This window comes from Macaca thibetana, chromosome 2 (assembly GCF_024542745.1).
Source record: "Macaca thibetana thibetana isolate TM-01 chromosome 2, ASM2454274v1, whole genome shotgun sequence".
Classification (NCBI taxonomy): domain Eukaryota; kingdom Metazoa; phylum Chordata; class Mammalia; order Primates; family Cercopithecidae; genus Macaca; species Macaca thibetana.
The window spans coordinates 111,036,264-111,057,160 of NC_065579.1; the positions used below are offsets into that span (position 1 = coordinate 111,036,264).

The 20,897-nt window shown below is 39.3% G+C and overlaps 1 protein-coding gene across 5 annotated transcripts in view; it reads right to left on the minus strand.

The window, feature by feature from the left end:
• Positions 1-20,897, minus strand: part of TASOR (transcription activation suppressor) — a 64,151-nt gene that overhangs the window by 21,233 nt on the left and 22,021 nt on the right. For all 5 annotated transcript variants that reach the window (XM_050778505.1, XM_050778508.1, XM_050778503.1 and 2 more), the window contains exons 10-15: positions 20,104-20,207; positions 19,921-20,024; positions 7,707-7,779; positions 7,548-7,619; positions 5,287-5,988; positions 107-510 (exon numbers count right to left, since the gene is read on the minus strand). In XM_050778505.1, coding sequence (XP_050634462.1) covers positions 107-510; positions 5,287-5,988; positions 7,548-7,619; positions 7,707-7,779; positions 19,921-20,024; positions 20,104-20,207 — 1,459 coding nt within the window. The remainder of the gene's footprint in view (positions 1-106; positions 511-5,286; positions 5,989-7,547; positions 7,620-7,706; positions 7,780-19,920; positions 20,025-20,103; positions 20,208-20,897) is intronic.

The following is a 20,897-nucleotide window of genomic DNA, read 5'->3' on the forward strand; positions in this document are numbered from 1 at the left end:
TTTATTTCTTTTTCAAAGAAAAAAATCATTCCCTGAAGCACACTCACAGCACCTCTTTCACACACACACTCACAAACACAAAGATAACCAACAGCTATATGCTTACTTCTTTCAAATGCAGCTTATGGTCAGTGCCCACTTCGGTGGTAGAAATAGCAACAGAATACTTAGATGTTGCATCAACTTCTAGTAATAAGCTCTGAGTACCCTTAAACTGTGCATTTTCAATTTTTGCACAAGTAGGCTGCTCATATTCTTTCTTATCTGGGTTAGAGTTCAACTCATACTCATGTTTTTGCCTCAGCTCTTCATAGGCATCATCAGTGCTCAATCCTAAGGCTTTGTTGACTGTGTCTGTCAGAGATGCATCAGAATGGCGCGCATTTGCTAGTGTTTCTGATAACCAATTAAACAGCCTATGGATGTCAGCAATGCCGGAGTTACAGGTATCCTGCTGCTGCCGCCTCAAGTCAGCATCATGTCCAAGTGAGCCAATAGGCTGTGGAGACTCTGAGAAAAAGGAAAGAAAAGTCATTGGTTGAAGTTAAGTTTAAAAACCAGCATAAAATTTTTGAAATCAAATATACCTAAAAAATTATCGTAAAGCATTTATGGTCAGGAACTCAACCAAACAATTTGCTTAGACTTTACAAATATCCGCATCACTTTACAAACAGAATTGTAAAATTTTGCACATAGTTCAAAATTGCTATTTAAGTTTAATTTTCATTGTAATTTAAGCATTCTATCAATAGGAAAATAAGCTCATGCATCAGGTTTTAAATATGTGTATTAATAACTCTACCATCAAAATCTCAAAGTCAACCAGATGCCTGACAAGAGATGAAACATTTGTACTTGCTATTTTGCCAATTGTTAGGATTATATGCGTATTACACTAGGCTAATAAAAAAATGACTTAATTTGATTTCTATCTTTTCCATACCTACTATATTTTGTCCTTAAGGCACTGGCAGACACACTTAAAATCTACACCTTATCTTGAATGACTAGATTACTTAAATTCATAATGAAGCTAGGATATTACAGACATAAAATCATCTTGAAGAAATCTCCACGAAATTTGCATCAAGAAAAAGCATTATAAGAGGAAACACGTTAAGACATGGTTCCATGCACATACGTTAAGACATGGTTCCATGCATGCACTATAAATCTGTATAATCTGTAACAACTAATATATTTTAAAACTTGTAAAGGGAGCAAACATTCAGAAAGTCATGTGCTTTAATGTTGGGTTGGGGTAGGGATTGGGTGAAGCCTGAGTTAGGATTTCTAATTTGAGTGTAATGTACCACAACAAAAATAAATGTCAGAAACAAAGGAGTGCATACTGTATGATTCTAATTATGTCAACTTTTTATAGAGCAAGCAAAACTAATCTCTAAAGACAAAAAGCAGATCAGCAGCAGAGTGGGGTGAGCTACCTAACAAAGAACACAAAGCAACATATAAAAACGTTCTGGCCAGGCATGGTGGCTCACGCCTGTAATCCCAGCACTTTGGGAGGCCAAGGCGGGGGGATCACAAGGTCAGGAGATCGAGAACATCCTGGCTAACAAGGTGAAACCCCGTCTCTACTAAAAAAATACAAAAATTTAGCTGGGCATGGTGGCATGCGCCTGTAGTCCCAGCTACTCGGGAGGCTAAGGCAGGAGAATCACTTGAACCCAGGAGGCAGAGGGTTCAGTGAGTCGAGATCGTGCCACTGCACCCCTGCCTGGGTGACAAAACGAGACTCCGTCTCCGAAAAAAAAAACAACAGTTCTATAGGCTCACGCCTGTAATCCCAAAACTCTGGGAGGCCGAGGAGGGTGGATCACCTGAAGTCAGGAGTTCGAGACTAGCTCGGCCAACATAGTGAAACCCTGTCTCTACTAAAAATACAAAAATTAGCTGGGTATGATGGCGCACACCTGTAATCCCAGCTACTCGGGAGGCTGAGACAGGAGAATCACTTAAACCCAGCAAGCAGAGGTTGTAGTGAGCCGAGATCAGGCCACTGCACTCCAGCCTGGAAGACGGAGTAAGACTCCATCACAAAAAAAAAAAAAGTTCTATATACTGGAGTGGTGATTACACAGCTGTCAAAACTCATCAAACTGTGCGCTTAAATAGGTACACTGATATAAACTGTACCGCAAAACAGTTTATGTTAAAAGTTATAAGGGGTGGTGGGAATGGGTTAGGACGTTACCTCATAAAATGGGCTCACCACCAAATCAAGATCAGGGTGTTTTAAAAGTTAGAATACAGCCGGGTGCGGTGGCTCACGCCTGTAATCTCAGCACTTTGGGAGCCCGAGGCGGGCGGATCATGAGGTCAGGAGATTACCATCCTGGCTAACACGGTGAAACCCCGTCTCTACTAAAAATACAGAAAAGTAGCCAGGCGTGGTGGTGGGCACCTGTAGTCCCAGCTACTTGGGCAGCTGAGGCAGGAGAATGGCGTGAACCCAGGAGGCGGAGCTTGCAGCGAGCCAAGATCGCACCACTGCACTCCAGCCTGGGCAATAGAATGAGACTCCGTCTCAAAAAAAAAAAAAAAAAAAAGTTAGAATACAACTTTGAAATCTCTACCTTCAGAAACAAAGTATACAAAATTACTTGAAAAGAAATAAGTGAGAAACACCTAAAAATGCAAGTCTGACAGTCACTAGTTTCAGTTAAGCTATATACCCTTCTTCTGCCACATTTCTCATTTGACCTATTATAATTAGTATGGCTTTCTCATCATTTTAATTATTGATGAAGCCTGATTTTTACCCACAACTATTTTTTCCACATACACAGAATTGGTTACCAACAAAAACAGTACCAAAAAATAAGTATCTTATTTATTCAGTGCATATTACGTGCTCAGTGACAGGGAACGCAGCAGTTTGTGAACAATGCTTTGGAGTCAGTCAGAACTGACTTTGGATTGTGCCACTAACTTCATAACTTTTGGTAAAGTTATTTAACTTATCTGAGATGATTTTCTCATCTGCAAAATTAGGATAATAATGCCTACTACTCAAGAACTATTAATAAATGAGTTCATATACATAAAGTACCTAGCACACAGTAAACAAAACTCTCAAGACATGTCAACAAGATAAGACAATTAAGTGCTAACGGGTTCAGCAGATTGCAAATCCAGCATAAACTAAAGGAGGAGATCATTAAGGAGAACAGACAGAAAGCTGAGGAGAAATATGAACTGCAAAGATGTAAGGCTTGAAAGAAATGGAAGCTACTTCAGGAAAAAAAAGAGGGAAATAAAAGACTGACCATGACATACTCTAGGCAGAGAGAGATGACCCTTAACCAACACATGTGAGAGAAGAGTGGGAAACATGGGTGGACATGGATAGTCTATAACAAAGCTTTAAAAGGCAAGTATATAAGATGAGATTGGTAGTAAATTAGCAAAGCAATACCGAGAAGAACATGATACTGAAACGGATGCAAGAAGGTCGTAAGTCAGGAAGGCCACCAAAGAGATAAAGAACACGGACAAGGAATAACAACATTGGAAAGAGAGACACACAGGTTAACTAATGAAAACATGATAGTTACTGCAAAGAACGGTAATGTCAAATAGAACTTTCTGCAATAATGGAAATGTTCTCTCTCTATACTAATACAATGGTGTGGTTGTTGAAATGTATTTTTATTTCATTTTAAACTTAAATAACAACATATGACTAGTGGCTACCATATTGAATACCATATAAATAAAAAAGTTAAAAAAGAGCAGGCTGAGTGTGGGGGCTCACGACTGTAATCCCAATACTTTGGGAGGCCAAGGCAGGCGGATCACTTGGTGTCAGGAGTTCAAGACCAGCCTGGCCCATATGGCAAAACTCCGTCTCTACTAAAGATACAAAAAGTAGCCAGGCACAGTGGTGCGTGCCTGTAATTCCAGCTACTAGGGAAGCTCAGATATGAGAATCATTTGAACCAGGTAGGCAGAGGTTGCAGTGAACCAAGATGGAGCCGCTGCACTACAGCCTGGGTGATGGAGTAAGACTTTGTCGCAAAAACAAATAAATAAAGAGAGCAGGAAAGTGAAAAGTGAGGATACAAATACAGATTGCTAAGAGCAAAAGTGTGAAAAGACACTGATCTGACTAACCTAGACTAAGACACATTGAATTTGAAAAGACAAGTTGCTTAATAAAAAACCTAAGAATACTCAGTTCTGCCATAATCACTCAGAGGAGCAACAGCAGCAGGAAATGTGGATTGTTAGGTCAACTTTCTCTGAATGCAAAAGAACTCATTTCGTGCTTATGAACTAGTAGTGTTAAGATCTTAAAAATCCAGATAAAAGTGTTTTAGCTGACTTGCAATATTGAAACAAACACACTTAAAACAAGCACCTTACTGTCTTATCTTTTTCTGTCAACCAAAACAAAACAAAGGAAAAAAGAACAACAAAAAAAGAAAAACCCAAAGATATTCCTAGATTCTTGGGGTATAAAAGAATACGTGTATGCATATTTTATTTTCAAATTCAGAAGGTTCCTTTTCATTATGCAACAGCCTAAAAGATACTAATATTCTAATACTATACTTCTTCAACTATAAAAATAAACGAATATGGCCGGGGGTGGTGGCTCACGCCTATAATCCCAGCACTTTGGGAGGCCGAGGCGGGTGGATCACGAGGTCAGGAGATGGAGACCATCCTGGATGACATGGTGAAACCCCGTCTCTACTAAAAATACAAAAAATTAGCCGGGCTTGGTGGCGGGCGCCTGTAGTCCCAGCTACTCGGAAGGCTGAAGCAGGAGAATGGCGTGAACCTGGGAGGTGGAGCTTACGGTGAGCTGAGATCGTGCCACTACACTCCAGCCTGGGCGAGAGAACAAGACTCCGTCTCAAAAAACAATAATAATAACCATTAAAAAATACAAATTAAGGAATATAAAAGGACAAGAGCTCTGATTAGTATTATTATGTCATGTTAACATAAACCAAACAATTTAGAAATCTGATGTTCCAGTGCAGGAATTGTAAAGTGTTTCCTGTACGGGGCCAGGTAGCAAATATTTTAGGCTTTGTGGGCCATACAGTCTCAGTGCCAATGCCAACTCTGCCATTACAGCATGAAAGCAGCTACATACATATGGCTGTATTCAAATACAACTTTCTTTAAAAAAATAGTGGACAGGCTGAATTTGGCCCTCAGACTTTAATTTATATGCCCCTCTACTACAGGAAAGAACAGAACTACTTTATTTTTGGTTGTTATTATAAGAGCAATCTGATATTTTACCTTCAAACAGATGGCAATTTTCAGATAAATTACTGGTTTTGGCGAGCTTTCTCATATTTTCAGGTAGATCCTCAAGCTTCCTCTTCAAGACAGTTTTGCTTCTCATATCTTCGGTGTCTGAGTCCCCACCCACATTCTTTTTCCTACACTGAATTAAATTAATCAATTCTTTGACTCTATCCTTATCATAATCCAAAGAATGAGATGATCTTTGCTTTCCAGATAGAATGGTTTCACCCCTTGAGTTATTTCGTTTTCCAAATTTCATTTTTGTACCATTCACTTCTTCTTCTTGACCTTCATAATCTGAAAGTGGACTAAACTGTTGAAGTTTTCTATTTTCTTCAAATAGTTCTTTTAATTTACAAATAGGTAACTGATACATTTCAGGCCGAAAAATATAGGCATGCAAACAAGTATCAATATGGGATTTATTTCTGGGAGCTGAGTATAAGAACTTTTTATCATCTAATCGTGAATCATATGGAAACATAATAAACTCTCGTTTACCTGAACCAAAACCTCGCTTAAAAAATTCACTTACATACTTTTCAACAACAGAATGAAAATTTATAGTGCTTATATTTTTAAATTCCTTTCGACACTGAATCAAAGAAAATTGTAAAAACTGAGCTATTTTTAATACATCTGGCATGCTCTCATGCCTCTCCTTTGGTGCTGCATTGGTTGAACCTTTTTGTGCTGTAAATAAAACAAACAAAAAAAAGCAAACCATGTTAGCAATCAAGAAACTAATCAAATACAGATCTAAATATTGCCAAAGAAGTGTAAAAACATTTATACATTAATGTTGAACCAGACGAGTATGTACCCTAGTATATACATACAATATAGCAAATATATGAATAGCATGCTTGTTAAAAGTCCAGGAACCTGTAATAGGCCAGTAAGAAACTAAAACAAACGAAAGAGCAGAACACATTTTTAAAGGAAAAATCACCCACTCATTGAAGATTTCACTTCCTACTGCCCCCAGGAAATTCAAATAGTGGCAAGCAACATGTAAGAAGAAATAGAGACAGAACAAGATCTGAGGCTCCAAGCAAAACAGTCCTGCACGTCATCCCTTCCTCGTATAAAGTAATAACTAACTTCACATGAACAGATATGCAGATGCTGAGTAGCCACAATTGAGAAACTCATCCTTAATCCAACAGTGAAATAAAGCCATTAGTGAGAACTTTATCTTAATACATAGTATTAATGTTCATTCTTAGAAAAGGTGGTTAACAAATCTTGTCTTATATCAGCGCCAAAAATTCTTATTAATTTTGAATGGTCTAATATTTATCCTGGCAAATTATTCTTTAGAGTTACTAAAATTTGAATGCAAAATTAAACTAAGCTAAAAAATAATCATACAAAACCCTCACAGACCAGGCACAGTGGCTCATGCCTGTAATTCCAAAAGCTTGGGAGGCTGAGATAGTTGGATCGCTTCAGGCCAGGAGTTCAAGAACAACCTGGATAACATAGTGAGATCCTGCTTCTAAAGGAAAAAAAAAAAAAATTAATTTAGCTAGGTGTGCTGGCACACGCCTGTAATCCCAAGCTACTCGAGGCTGAGGCAGAAGGACTGCTTGAGCCTAGAAGGGAGGGCAAGGCTGTATGTAGTGAGCCATGATCACACCGCTGCCTGGGCAACAGAGTGAGACCCTATATCTAAAATAAATAAATAAGTAACCCTCATAACTAAGCTACAGTACTATAACAATTATAATCAAGCTTTATGAGAGCACTGATATACACAAATTAATTTCTCACAGTTAAAAAAAAAAATTGTTGCCCAGGCACAGTGACTCACACCTGTAATCCCAGCACTCTGAGAGACCGAGGCAGGTGGATCACTTGAGGTCAGGAGTTTGAGACCAGCCTGGCCAACATGGTGAAACCCCATCTCTACTAAAAATACAAAAAATTCGCCGGGCATGGTGGTGGATGCCCTGTAATCCCAGCTACTCAGAAGACTGAGGCAGGAGAATCACTTGAATCCGGGAGGCGTTGGTTGCAGTGAGCCGAGATCACGCCACTACACTCCAGCCTGGGCAACAAGAGCAAAACTGTCTCAAAAAAAAAAAAGTCATATAATTTGTGTCTTTTATTGCTAGTTACCTCTTAACCACCAGTATTTCCTGAAACATCATGTAAGAAAGGCAAAATGTTTAGTGAGTTATCTGGAAAATTTCAATGAAATGTTAAGTATCTATAAGTAACTAGATTTAGATATTCAAAGAACTTACAAGTAACTATGCTTCTAGGTTCTTGAAATAGAAACAAAGCATGTAGGACTCGAGACTTGGCAGTCTGATATTCTAAAAAACAGAAGCCAAACTCATTAGCAATGTGTTTTAACTAAAAAGTTAAGAAAGAATTGTAAAAATTAAAGAGAGACCACCTACCATATGGAGGAACCATCTGATAAGGGGAGAGAAGAAAAAGGTATCCTCGGTCTCCCAAAGGTTTAACAAGAACCTGTATTTTGAGGGGAAGGAAGAAGTTGTATCTGCTTTATTATTATTCACCATAAGGCAGACACACAGCATTTTCTACTAATTGTAAAGAAAAAGAGTTCTTAATCATCTTTTAAGAAAAAAATATTGCTAATGAATTAATTAACTCTTTCTACCAACTCTGCTAACAGGATTCCAATCAAATAAAAATTCCTTGGTTTTCATAACATTAACGAGAAAATGTTACTGAAAGAACTCCCCTAACTGCAAAACCACGTTAATTTTTCCCTGAAGCTAAAATACAAGGATGGACCAAACTAAAGACTTCAAATATTTTCGTCATCAATTCAAAAGATATGTTTATTAGTGGCCAAAGTAATGTGCTAGATGCTAGATATAAAACAGGCTTTGAAACACTGCGTTGCAAGAGTTCAGACTAATCGCAAACCCAATGTGTTTCCATAATCGAATTGCACACATATTACATGAACACTTTCACATGTAAGGCAATTTGCCCAGAGATAACCAAATACAAGCAACACAAGATCCTTGATCACAAGAAGTTTATAATTAGGTATAGAGAGTAACACAAGAAATACCAGTAACTACATAAGACAGAAAAGTTCCCTAAGAGATTTACAAAATAACAGAAATAGAAAAATACAGTTTGTTTACAGTAGTAAAAGATGGTCAAGAAAGGTTTACTGAAAGTGTATCAAAAGTGGATTTTGAAGGATGGGTACACTGACAAGAGCCTGAGATTGTGGGAAGGACATTTCAGTAGAGGAAACACCATGAGCAAAGGTGAGTTATAATGGACAGTTTACAAACATCACAGTTACTTATCACTGGCAAGAGGGTGAGGACAGACTAGGATAAATGTGTAAGACAAGTCTGGAATGAAAGATCATAGGTTAGCTGTAAAAAGACCAGAAGCCAGGTTGGCCAAGAATGTCCTTCAGAGCATACGCCTTTGAGCTAGTGTTTCCTTAAAACAACAATAACAAAAAAGACTTGACAGCACTGTGCAGGAGGCGGCAGAAAAACAATCTAATGCAAAGAATTCATTTCAGGGGCTACTGCAATAGTTCACAATGTTTTGGGTAAATGAGAAACTGAGCAAGGCAACTGAACACCAAAAGGATACCTGAGTTCTGAAAGAAAACTTGTATTACCTAAATTCCTACTAAAACAATTCCAGTAAACAATGTCTGTATAAAAACTAATAATTCAGAGGACAAAAAGTAACTGTGCTACTAATTCACATTTAATAAAAACACTGAACACTCAAAAGTAAAGTGGTATTGTGTTTGGGGGGTTTCAGGTAGTCTTAGTTGATCACCTTCTCCAGGGTCAACTTCTCCTTCAGTTCAATCTGTGCCAAAAATCAGTCATAGATACCTGTTGCTCAAAGAGTTTATTTTAGTGGAAGCAGGCTGGTGGCATGGGCCAGATACAGTCAGGGGGTCAGATGACCAAATGACTAGGAAGGTCTCCATCTGAAGATCACTCTAAACTTTGGGGCATCTTTCCCCATTTTTACTGCCTGTATTCCGTGAGGGTCAGTTACCAGGTCTTCCTTTTATAAAGGAAGTTTAAATAATCTTGTAAGGGCAAACTTTGTTGTAAGGTTTCTAATAGTTACATCTGTGCTGAGGTGGCCTTGTTTCCTAAAACTCCCAGGGCCAAGGTTAAAAAATCCTCAGGCCAAGTTACATCATACTGCTGACATACAGTATTGGCTCTGAAAGACATTTAACTGAGTCTTATGGCTACCATTTATAGCCACGCTAAGTCTCTTAGAGTATACTACAAGTGGACAACGTACCTGAAAAATTTGTTTCAGACACAAATACTTTTATTTAAAATATTTTAGATAATATACTTCTTTTAATATTTTGCCCAAACTCCTAGTTGATGAAATAAAAAGTTAGGAAGCACAAGTAAGATTTTCATGTTTTGTGCTCACTGACGAAAACCAATTAGATGCCTTTAACCTCTCACTCACTCCAAATACTAGGTTTTATAAATTCCACTACTAGTAACCTAAAGATTCCTGTACTTAAGGGGTCCCAATGTTTCTAAAAATCCATGGAGTATAGGCAATCTATAATCAGAAATAACACTAAGGTAGACAGAGGCCTTCAGCAGTTGTATCTGTGGCTTCAGCCCAAAGAAATCCATTCAGCTCTGCAGAAAAGAAAAATCCTGGAAATTGTGCTCCTATTGCCTCTATTTTAACTGTTTGGTTATTCTTTAAAAAAAAAAAAAAAAAGTATTAATCCAATCTGTGGGATTTTTAATTAGTTGATTCTACTATTTTAAATTTCCAGATAAGGCCGGGCACGGTGGCTCAAGCCCGTAATCCCAGCACTTTGGGAAGCCGAGACGGGCGGATCACGAGGTCAGGAGATCGAGACCATCCTGGCTAACACGGTGAAACCCCGTCTCTACTAAAAATACAAAAACTTAGCCGGGCGAGGTGGCAGGCGCCTGTAGTCCCAGCTACTCGGGAGGCTGAGGCAGGAGAATGGCGTGAACCCGGGAGGCGGAGCTTGCAGTGAGCTGAGATCTGGCCACTGCACTCTAGCCTGGGTGACAGAGCGAGACTCCGTCTCAGGAAAAAAAAAAAAAAAAAAAAATCATATATTTCCAGATAACATTAAAGGTACTATGGCACTCCCCAACCCCCACAAAAAAAAGAGTTAGTATAAACCACACGTACAATGGGCCAAGCACAGTGGTTCATGCCTGTAATCTCAGCACTTTTGGAAGCTGAAGTGGGAGGACTGCTTGAAGCCACGAGTTCAAGACCAACCTGGGCAACACAGTAAGCCCCCATCTCTACAAAAAAAATTTTTAAAGTAGCCATGTGTGGCATCATGTGCCTATAGTCCTGGCTACTTGGAAAGCTAAGGTGGGAGGAGGATTGTTTGATTCTGAGAGTTCAAGCTGTGAAGCTGTGATTGTGCCACACGCTTTAGCATTTCAGCCTAGGCAACAGAGTAAGTCCTGTCTCAAAAAAAAAAAAAAAAAAAAAAAAAAAAGCTTAGAAGGAAATAAGCTATACTAAAGTAAGATTGAGCAGAAAAAAAAAAAGATTCAAACACTCAAAGGCATCAAAAATTGGATTATCAGATGCAAAATGTAAAATAGTCCACTATGAAATGTTTAAAGACATAAAATAATTGGAAGAATTAAAAACATTTTCACACAAAAATGTTTACACTAATGTTCCTAACACCATTATTCATAGCAGCCAAGAAATGGAAGTAACTGATAAAAGAACAAACAAAATGTGGTATTATCTATACAATGAAAGAATACTGGGCCATAAAACAGAATGAAGTTCTGATATATGCTACAACATCAATGAGCCTTGAATTACGCTCAGTGAAAGAAGCCAGGCAGGCACTGAAAGCCACATATTGCTTGATTCTATTTATATAAAATATCCAGAGCAGATAAATCCATAGAGACAGAAGTAGACTAATGGCTGTCAGGGATTGGGAAGGGGGAATGTACAGTGAATTCTGAGATGAAAATGTTCAGGAATTAGACAGTGTTGATAGCTGCACAACAGTGTCAATCCACTAAAAAAACCATGGAATTATATACTTTAAAATGGCTAAAATGGCTGGGCACGGTGGTGCACACCTGTAATCCCAGCACTTTGGGAGGCCAAGTTCAAGAACAGCCCAGGCAATATGGCAAAACCCTGTCTCTACAAAACATACAAAAATTAGGCAGGTGTGATGGTATGTACCTTTAGCCCCAGCTACCCAGAAGGATGAGGTAAGAGGATCACCGGACCCCAGAAAGTCAAGGGTGCAGTGAGCCAGGACCACACCACTGCACTCCAGCCTGGATGACAAAGCAAGATCCTGCCCATTTAAAAAAAAAAAAAAAAAGGCTAAAATGGTTAATTTTATGTTACGTGAGTTTTATTTCACTTAAAAAAATATTAGCAAAGAATACCAGAATATAATGTGCACCTCCTAGAACTCTGCCTGGCATATAATAGGTACTCACTAAATACTTCTGAAAGAATTAACAAGAACTTGCTATGAAATAACCAGGCAGATCCAAAAAAATTCAAATATAACTTTTAAAAATAAAAAACATGCGCTGTGAAATTAGAAACACAATAAATAAAGCAACAAATGAGACACAGCTAAATATATGATTTTTAAATTAGAAAATAGTTACGATGAAGTTAATTAGAATGCAGTACGGAGAAACAAATAGATGGAAAACGTAAGACGAGGTTAACAGACATGGAAAATATGCCTCTTCAGAGTCCTAAAAAGACAGGCCAGGCCAGGCCGGGTGCGGTGGCTCATGCCTGTAATCCCAGCACTTTGGGAGGCCAAGGCCAGTGGATCACCTGAGGTCAGGCATTAGAGACCACTGGCCAACATGGCGAAACCCTGTCTCTACTAAATATACAAAAATTAGCCAGGCATGGTGGCACACACCTATAATCCCAGCTACTTGGGAGGCTGAAACAGGAGAATTGCTTGAACCCAGGAGGTGGAGGTTGGAGTGAGCCACGATTATGCCACAGAACACCAGTCTGGGCAACACAGTGAGACTCCGTCTCAAAAAAAAAAAAAAAAAAAGGCAGGCTAAAGAAAATGAGGGAGAAGTACAATAAAAGAGGTAACTAATTTTCCAGAAAAAAAGATGTAAATCCACAGGTATGAAAGGAAAAATATACCAAGGTGGATAAACAGAAATCTACACCTAGATACTGTAACTGCTAAACATCAAAGACAAAAAAAAAAAAAGGTTTAAAAAGTAGCCAGGGGGTGGCAGGGGACCTACAAAGCAACAATTAGACTGAGAGCTAACCCCTAAATAAAAACAGAAGCCAGAAGACACTGCAGCATAGTTAAAGTGCAAGAAAATAGCTGTCAACCCAGAATTGTGTAGCCAGCACCCAACAATTATAGGTTATACATTTTTCTCAAACACAGAACTCAAACACAGAAGGAGCATGTACAAAAATTAACTACCTAGATCTTAAAGTCTCAACAAATTTCAAATAATCACCACCACTGTTGATTACAATGCAATTAAATTAGAAATAAAAAAAGACGAAAGTATCTATGTTTCCCTATACACATACCTCTACATCATATATCAAAGTTTAAAAACAAAAATTGGAAACTAAAAAATAAAAATTTCTCAGAAATTAATAATGAAAATACTGCACATTAAAACGTGAAATGCAATTAAAGCAGTACTTACAACTGAGTATTTACTATTTTTCTGACTTAAGACAGAAATAGCAAAACAAATCTCAAAAAAGTAAAAGTTGGCCAGGCTTGGTGACTCACCCCGGTAATCTCAGCACTGTGAGAGGCCGAGGCAGGCAGATCACTTGAGCCCAGGAGTTTGAGACCAACCTGGGCAACATGATGAAACACCGTCTCTACTAAAAATACAAAAAGTAGCCAGGTGCCATGGAGCATGTCTGTAATCCCAGCTACTTGGGAGGCTGAGGCAGAATTCCTTGAACCTGGGAGGCAGAGGTTGCAGTGAGCTGAGATTGTGCCACTGCACTCAGGCCTGGAGGACAAGAGTGAAACTCTGTCTTCAAAAAAAAAAAAAAAAACACAACAACAAGATAGAGATGGTATAAGAAAGGAAAATTGCAGGTCAATCTCATTTATGATCACAGATACAAAATTCCTAAACAAAAGCAAAACCCCACAATTTACTTTAAAAGCTGTGGCGGGGGTAGGGTGGTAGTTTTTATACAAGCAATGCAGGGGTAGTTTAATATTGGAAAACTGATAACTCACCTTAGTAGGTCTACAGAATAAATACCATGTGTGATGGTTAATTTTTTATGTCAACTTGATTTGGTCATGTAGTGCCCAGGTATTTGATCAAATATTTTTCTGGGTGTTCCTGTCAAGTTATTTTCAGATGAGTTTATAATCAATAGACTGAGTAAAGCAGGCCAACCTCCCTAATGTAGGTTGGCCATATCCAATCAGCTGAAGGCCTAAATAGAACAAAAGGCAAACTCTAAGCCCCACAACAAGAGAATTCCTCCTGTCTGTCTTCCAAGTTGGGAAATCAACTGTTTCCTGCCTTCAGACTTGAACTGAAACATTGGCTCTTCCTAAGTCTTGAGCCTGCCAGCCTTAGAACTATACCATTGGCAGTCCTGGTTCTCACATCTGCATACTCAGACTGAAACTAAACCACTGGTTCTCCTGGGTCTCCAGCTTGCTAACTGAAGATATGATCTTGGGACACGTCAGCCTCCATAAATGTGTGAGCCAATTATTTACAATAAATCTCTTTTTACATACCCCCCCTACCATACACTATTGGTTCTGTTTCTCTGCAGAACCCTAAAATACTGTGTGACCAGCTTGATAAATCCAACCCCCGACCCAAAACAAAAACCATCTGCTAAAATTCAAAATCCACTCATGGTTAAAAAAATAAAGAAGCAATGTTTACAACATAAAAAACTACTGGGAACTTCCTACTTAATGGTAAAATGTTATAAGAATTTTTTTTCTTTAAATCAAGAAGGCAAGAATGCCCACAATCACCATTTTTATTCAGCTTCTTACTACAAATCCTAGACTGCACATTAACATGGAAAAGAATATATAGTAGTTCCCTCTTATCTGCAGAGGGTATGTTACGAGACCCCCAGTGAATGTCTGAAACCACAGACAGTAACAAACCCTGTTTTTTCCTATGTATACATTCCTATAATAAAGTTTAACTTTTAAATTAGGCATACTAAAAGACTAACAACAATAATTAATAATAAAATAGAACAGGCTGGGCATGGTGGCTCATGCCTATAATACCAGCACTTTGGGAGGTTGAGGCATGAGGGTTGCTTAAGGCCAGGAGTTTGAGACAAGCCTGGGCAACATAGTAAGACCTCATTCTCTAACAAAAATTTAAAAAAATAGATAAATTTTAAAAACTAGCTGGGCATGGTGGTATACACCTACAGCCCAGCTACCCGGGAGGCTGAAGTGGGAGAATCACTTATGACTAGGAGTTCAAGGCTGCAGTAGCTATGATCACATCACACCACTGTACTCCAGCCTGAGCAACAGAATGAGATACTGTCCCCCCACCAAAAAAATAGAGTAACTGTAACAATATATAATAAGAATTACATAATGTGGTCTCTCTCTCAAAATCTTATTGTACTGTACTCACCCTTCTTATGATGACGTGAGATGATGAAATGCCTATGTGATGAGATGGAAGTGAGGCTGATGACACAGACATTGTGATGCAGCATTAGGCTACTACTGAAAACTAATTTAAAACTTATGAATTATTTCTGGAACTTTCCATATAGTATTTTCAGACAACAGCTGACCACAGGTAACTGAAACTACAGGAAGCAAAACCAAGGATAATGGGGGACTGCTATAAAGATGAGAGGAATAAAATAAAACAAATCTACCTTCCAGATAATGAATTCTATATAGAAACCCCCAAAAATGTATAAAAATGAACAAACGTTATTCAAATTTAACACTGATCTGCATTAAATCAATATGTAAATATCAATTACATTTCTATGTATACAAGAAACAGAAAATGTACTAACATGGAAAATACTATTCACAGGCCAGGCGTGGTGGCTCACACCTGTAATCCCAGCACTTTGGGAGGTTGAGGCAGGCAGATCACTGGAGGTCAAGAGTTCGAGACCAGCCTGGCCAAAATGGCAAAACCCCATCTCTACAAAAAATACAAAAAAAATTAGCCAGGTATGATGGTGCACACCTGTAGTCCCAGGTACTTGGGAGGCTGAGGCAGGAGAATTCCTTGAACCCGCGAGGCAGAGGTTGCAGTGAGCTGAGATCACACCACTGCATTCCAGCCTGAGTGACAGAGTGAGACTCTGTCCCCCTGCCCGCAAAAAGAAGAAAGAAAATACTATTTACAAAGGCATCAAAAAATGTAAGACAGCTGGAGATAAATCTAACAAAAAATGAGCAAGACTCGTATCCAGAAAATTCTAAAACTCTATTAAAAGAATACACTAGGCCGGGTGCAGTGGCTCAAACCTGTAATCCCCGCACTTCAGGAGGCCGAGGTGGGCAGAACATGAGGTCAGGAGTTCAAGACCAGCCTGACCAATATAGAGAAAGTCCCATCTCTACTAAAAATACACAATTAGCCAGGTGTGGTGGCGCATGCCTGTAATCCCAGCTACTCAGGAGGCTGAGGCAGAAGAATTGCTTGAACCCAGGAGGCGGAGGTTGCAGTGAGCTGAGATCGGACCTTGGGCAACAAGAGCGAAACCCCGACAAAAATAAAAAATACACTAAAGAAAGGACAAGATGGCCAGGCACGGTGGCTCAAGCCTGTAATACCAACACTTTCAAAGGCCAAGGTAGGCAGATGACAAGGTCAAGACCAGCCGGGCCTACATGGTGAAACCCCATTTCTACTAAGAATACAAAAATTAGCCGAGCATGGTGGTGGGCGCCTGTAATCCCAGTTACTCTGGAGTCTGAGGCAGGGGAATCATTTGAACTCAGGAAGCGGAAAGTGCAGTGCGCCAAGACCACACCACTGCACTCCAGTGCAGCGACACAGCGAGGCTCTGTCCCCCAAAAAAAATAAAGTCAATATAATCTTACTTCGTTTATCGTCTCCCTGGGTGAAAAAACTTCCCTGGATTTCTAAGCACTACTGCAAAAAGTCCTAGCCTGCTAATATACAAAAATGTATATGATATAAAGATAAGGGAATGTTTAATTTCATATCCCCCCAAATATTTTACTCTTCGCATACCTTAAGATTTAGATCTGTAGCCATTTATCTAGTTAATTGCTCTGCTCCCCAATAATAAAACTTATTTTATCTCCCTGAGAGCATCAAGTGGGGTAGATTAAGAGATTACAGCAAAGAGAGGTTCCTCGGTTAAGTCCAGAGGTGCCAAGAAGACTATGGAGATCTCCCTAGGTATTTACATTTCAGTACGGAATGAGTTCCCAGGAATTTGGAAATAACTCTTGGTCCAAGAGGGCTAAATAAATGGCTCCTGAAGAGATTTTATTTATATACCAAAGAGTTGGTGTTAATATTCGTAACATTTCAAAGAAACACATTCAGCATAGGAGGGAATAGCTGTCTCTTCCCCCTTTATAAGCAAAGAGAAAGTATTTGTCCTCATCTCTTACCTATGAAGGATGCAGTTACTCAGGACAAGCGGCTTAGGCCTGCATGCCCTAGGGAGTCAAGGACTAGGGCAAAGGAGGGCCAATACATTTTTACTCACTGTGGGGTATTCACAAAATCTGTCTCCGATTCAGAAAACCTTGTGTGCATATCTTGGACAAAATTTAAAATATCAGTATTCCTCAATGCACTGCTCATTATCAAGAGAACTATGAATAAAGGAGCTACAGCTGGAATAATCCCAGTGAGGCCTGCTGGAAAAGGGATAGCAACACAAAATTCCTAGGTACATTAGATTCTGGGAGTGTATCTTTGTGGAATGCTAGTAACTTTTAAGATCTAGGATTTTACTTTACTTCTTGATTCTGGAAAAGACCCAGTATTCCATGAACATAATGTAATACTTGGTCAGGTGAGGAACGAAATGCCATCTTTTCTCTCCTGATCCTCACTATCGGTAACTGAAAAGATATTGTAATTTTCTGATACACCCCTCATTGTCCGAATTCTCAATACTCACTCTCTGAAACACAAGAACCAAATAGATTTGAATAACTTGGTATCTCTCCATATCCAAACCTACTATCTCAACTTTCATTTTCTGAACTCGGGATCTGAATAGATTTTGATCATAAGGAATGCTTGCATTGTAGTCAGGCTTTCAGAGGAAAACAAGCAATGTAATATAAACATAAAATTATGTTCACATGCAGTGAGAAAGTAAGAAGAAAGGGCCAGGCACGGTGGCTCACCCAACACTTTGGGAGGCCGAGGCGGGTGGATCACTTGAGGTCAGTCAGGAGTTTGAGACCAGCCTGGGCAACATAAAACCCCATCTCTACTAAAAATACAAAAATTAGCTGGGTGTCACAGCGTATGCCTCTAATTCCAGCTACTGAAGAAGCTGAGGCAGGAGAATCGTTTGAACCCGGAAGGTGGAGGTTGCAGTGAGCTGAGATTGCACCACTGCACTCCAGTCTGGGTGACAGAGGCAGACTCTGTCTCAAAAAAAAAAAAAAAAAAAAAAAAAAAAAAAAAAAAAAGACAGTGAAAGAGAAAGAGAAAGAGAGAAAGTGAGAGAGAGTGTGTGTGTGTGTTTTCATTCTAGAACATTTAATTGACAGGTTTCTAGCCTGTAAGTCAGACTTGTAAGAGTTTTACAACTCTGCCTGTAAGTTTTATGTGCAATCTGACCATCCCATTTATAAACAAGAGACTGATTAAGCACATATACATGAAAATAATTAAATTCGACATAGCCATTAAACATGAAGCTGCAGGTTCTGAAACTCAAAGATATTTGACTGCCATTCGACTACCTGGAAACTGAGGCTCAACAAAGTGAGAAGTAAAAAGTCAACTGTCCTAAAACTTGTATTAAATGGCACACCTGTGCAAAAAAGTTGTATCCCTCTTTCCTGGAACTTTCGACCAACATTTAGCAAGACAGAAACCTTGTAACAGCCACTTCCGTTCTCTACAACCACCTCCTCACCTTCAGCTAAACCACACATATTGGCATCACATTCATTTTCCACTCACTGCTCAACCCATCACAATCTGATGTTTGACCCAATCCCTCTCCTCAAACTAGATACACTTCAGTATTAAATTGGACCCTACCTCAAAAATATCCCATAAATCAGTCTCCTTTTATATCATTATCTTTCTCATCCAACCCACCATCACCCTCTAATCTAACAGTTTCTACCTCATCTCTCCCCTCTCCAATTTGTTCTCTACAGAGTAATTAATGTAATTATTCAAAACAGATCTTATGTTGCATACACTTTCAAAGTTTCAATGCACACCCTTGAAAAGCCTTCAAAATCTGCTGCTCTTAGGATCAAATCCAAATTTCCAAACACTTGAACACTGCCTGAATGACGCTGTATGACACAGGTCCCTACTACTTTCCCCCAACTACTCTAGTGTTCGTTTAACTCTTCAATCTCACCATGTTTGTTTTTCTTGGATTTTCAAATATGCCACTGTCTCTACTGGAACAAACCACAGCTATCTGAATAACTCTATCACTCTATAACAGGAGAAAACAGAAACTCTCTCTTTCTTTACTGAACTATATTATATACCCTGCGTAAGAAAATGATACTCAAAAAATATATGGTGATGATCACATTCCTTCTTCTTGAGACGGAGTTTCACTCGCCCAGTCTGGAATGCAATGGTGGCGATCTCGGCTCACCACAACCGTTGCCACCTGGGTTCAAGTGATTCTCCTGCCTCAGCCTCCCGAGTAGCTGAGACTACATCACACCGAGATAATTTTGTATTTTTAGTAGAGACAGGGTTTCTCCAGGTTGTTCAGGATGGTCTCGATCTCCTGATCTCGTGATCTGCCCGCCTCGGCCTCCCAAAGTGCTGGGATTACAGGCATGAGCCACCGCGCCCGGCCTGATAATCACATTCTTAGTCACAAAGTAGACATTCCATGGGGGCCAGACACGGTGGCTCACGCCAGTAATTCCAGCACTTTGGGAGGCTAAGGCGGGCAGATCATGAGGTCAGGAGATGGAGACCACCCTGGACAACACGGTGAAACCCCGTCTCTACTACAAATACAAAAATTAGCTGGGTGTGGTGGCGTGTACCTGTAATCCCAGCTACTCGGGAGACTGAGGCAGGAGAATTGCTTGAACCCAGGAAGGCAGAGATTACAGTGAGCTGAGATCACCCCATGTACTCCAGCCTGGTGAGACAGCGAGACTCCGTCTCAAAAAAAAAAAAAGATATTCCATGGGAAAGACTGGTTTGCATAAGCTCTGACACCATGGCCCAAAGAAAAGAATACCAGAAGCCACAGTAAAACACTGTTAATTAAACAGTAGCAACAGACAGACACCTCATGGTACTTTCAGAGGCAAAAATAAACTGAAACACTAATATGATCATACATGAATATGCATATTTGTAAGAAAGAATGAGAAACATCAAAAAACCTTTCACTCACAAGTTTTTCTCTGTCTAGTTTTTGCAGTAAACTCTCCATGTTACTTCCAATTCTTGTTTTTTCTACAACTTCATAAAGGCTGCAATACATTCCATTCTTCAAAACTGACATAAAAAAAATACATAGTAAATATCCAAATCAAGTCTGCTTCTAATGCATTTCAATAAAATTAAATTACCTTACCTTCATTTGGACCTAAGTATGTTTCCTTATAAAACAGTGCTGGAGGGATTTTCTGTTTCAGATGATCAATACTCATAACTGTTTCAACATCTAACTTCTCAGGTCTGAAAGAAAATTTAAAAAGCATGTTTGCCTTATCCGTATTTTCAACTCTAGCAATCTTAACACATACACAAAAAAGTATACTTGATGGAAAAAAAAAGAGCGTATCTACTAACATCTTACCTTATTCTAAAGATCTTTTGTTTTGTTTGTGACAGTCTCACTCTGTCACCTAGGCTGGACTGCAGTAGTGCGATCATAGCTCACTGCAGCTTCAACCTCCTAGGATCAAGTGATCCTCCCACCTCAACCTCTGGAAAGTAGCTGGGACTACAGGCATGTGCCACCACGCAAGGGTAATTTTGGGGTTTTTTTTTGGGTCTTTTTGTAGAGACAAAGTCTCCCTACGTTGCTCAGGCTGGTCTCAAATTCCCGGTCTCAAGTGATCCTCCCACCTCAGCATCCCAAAGTGCTGGGATTACAGGAGTGAGAAACTATGCCCAGCAGTAAAGGGGATTTGATACTGGAAGTCCAGATATATACATGGGTAGCTAGCTAGCCAGGCAGTATTTCCAACCTTCCATCCTTAAGCCAGAAACTAAAAGGCTGTCATTTTATTAAGGACAACTGAAATATAAACTGTTAATCTTCACACATTTATGAAGGCTCACAATGATGGAAGCAAAAGATTTTAGACCTTTCTATACCAACATATGCTGCATAGGACTGAAAACAGCCTGTATATTTCAACT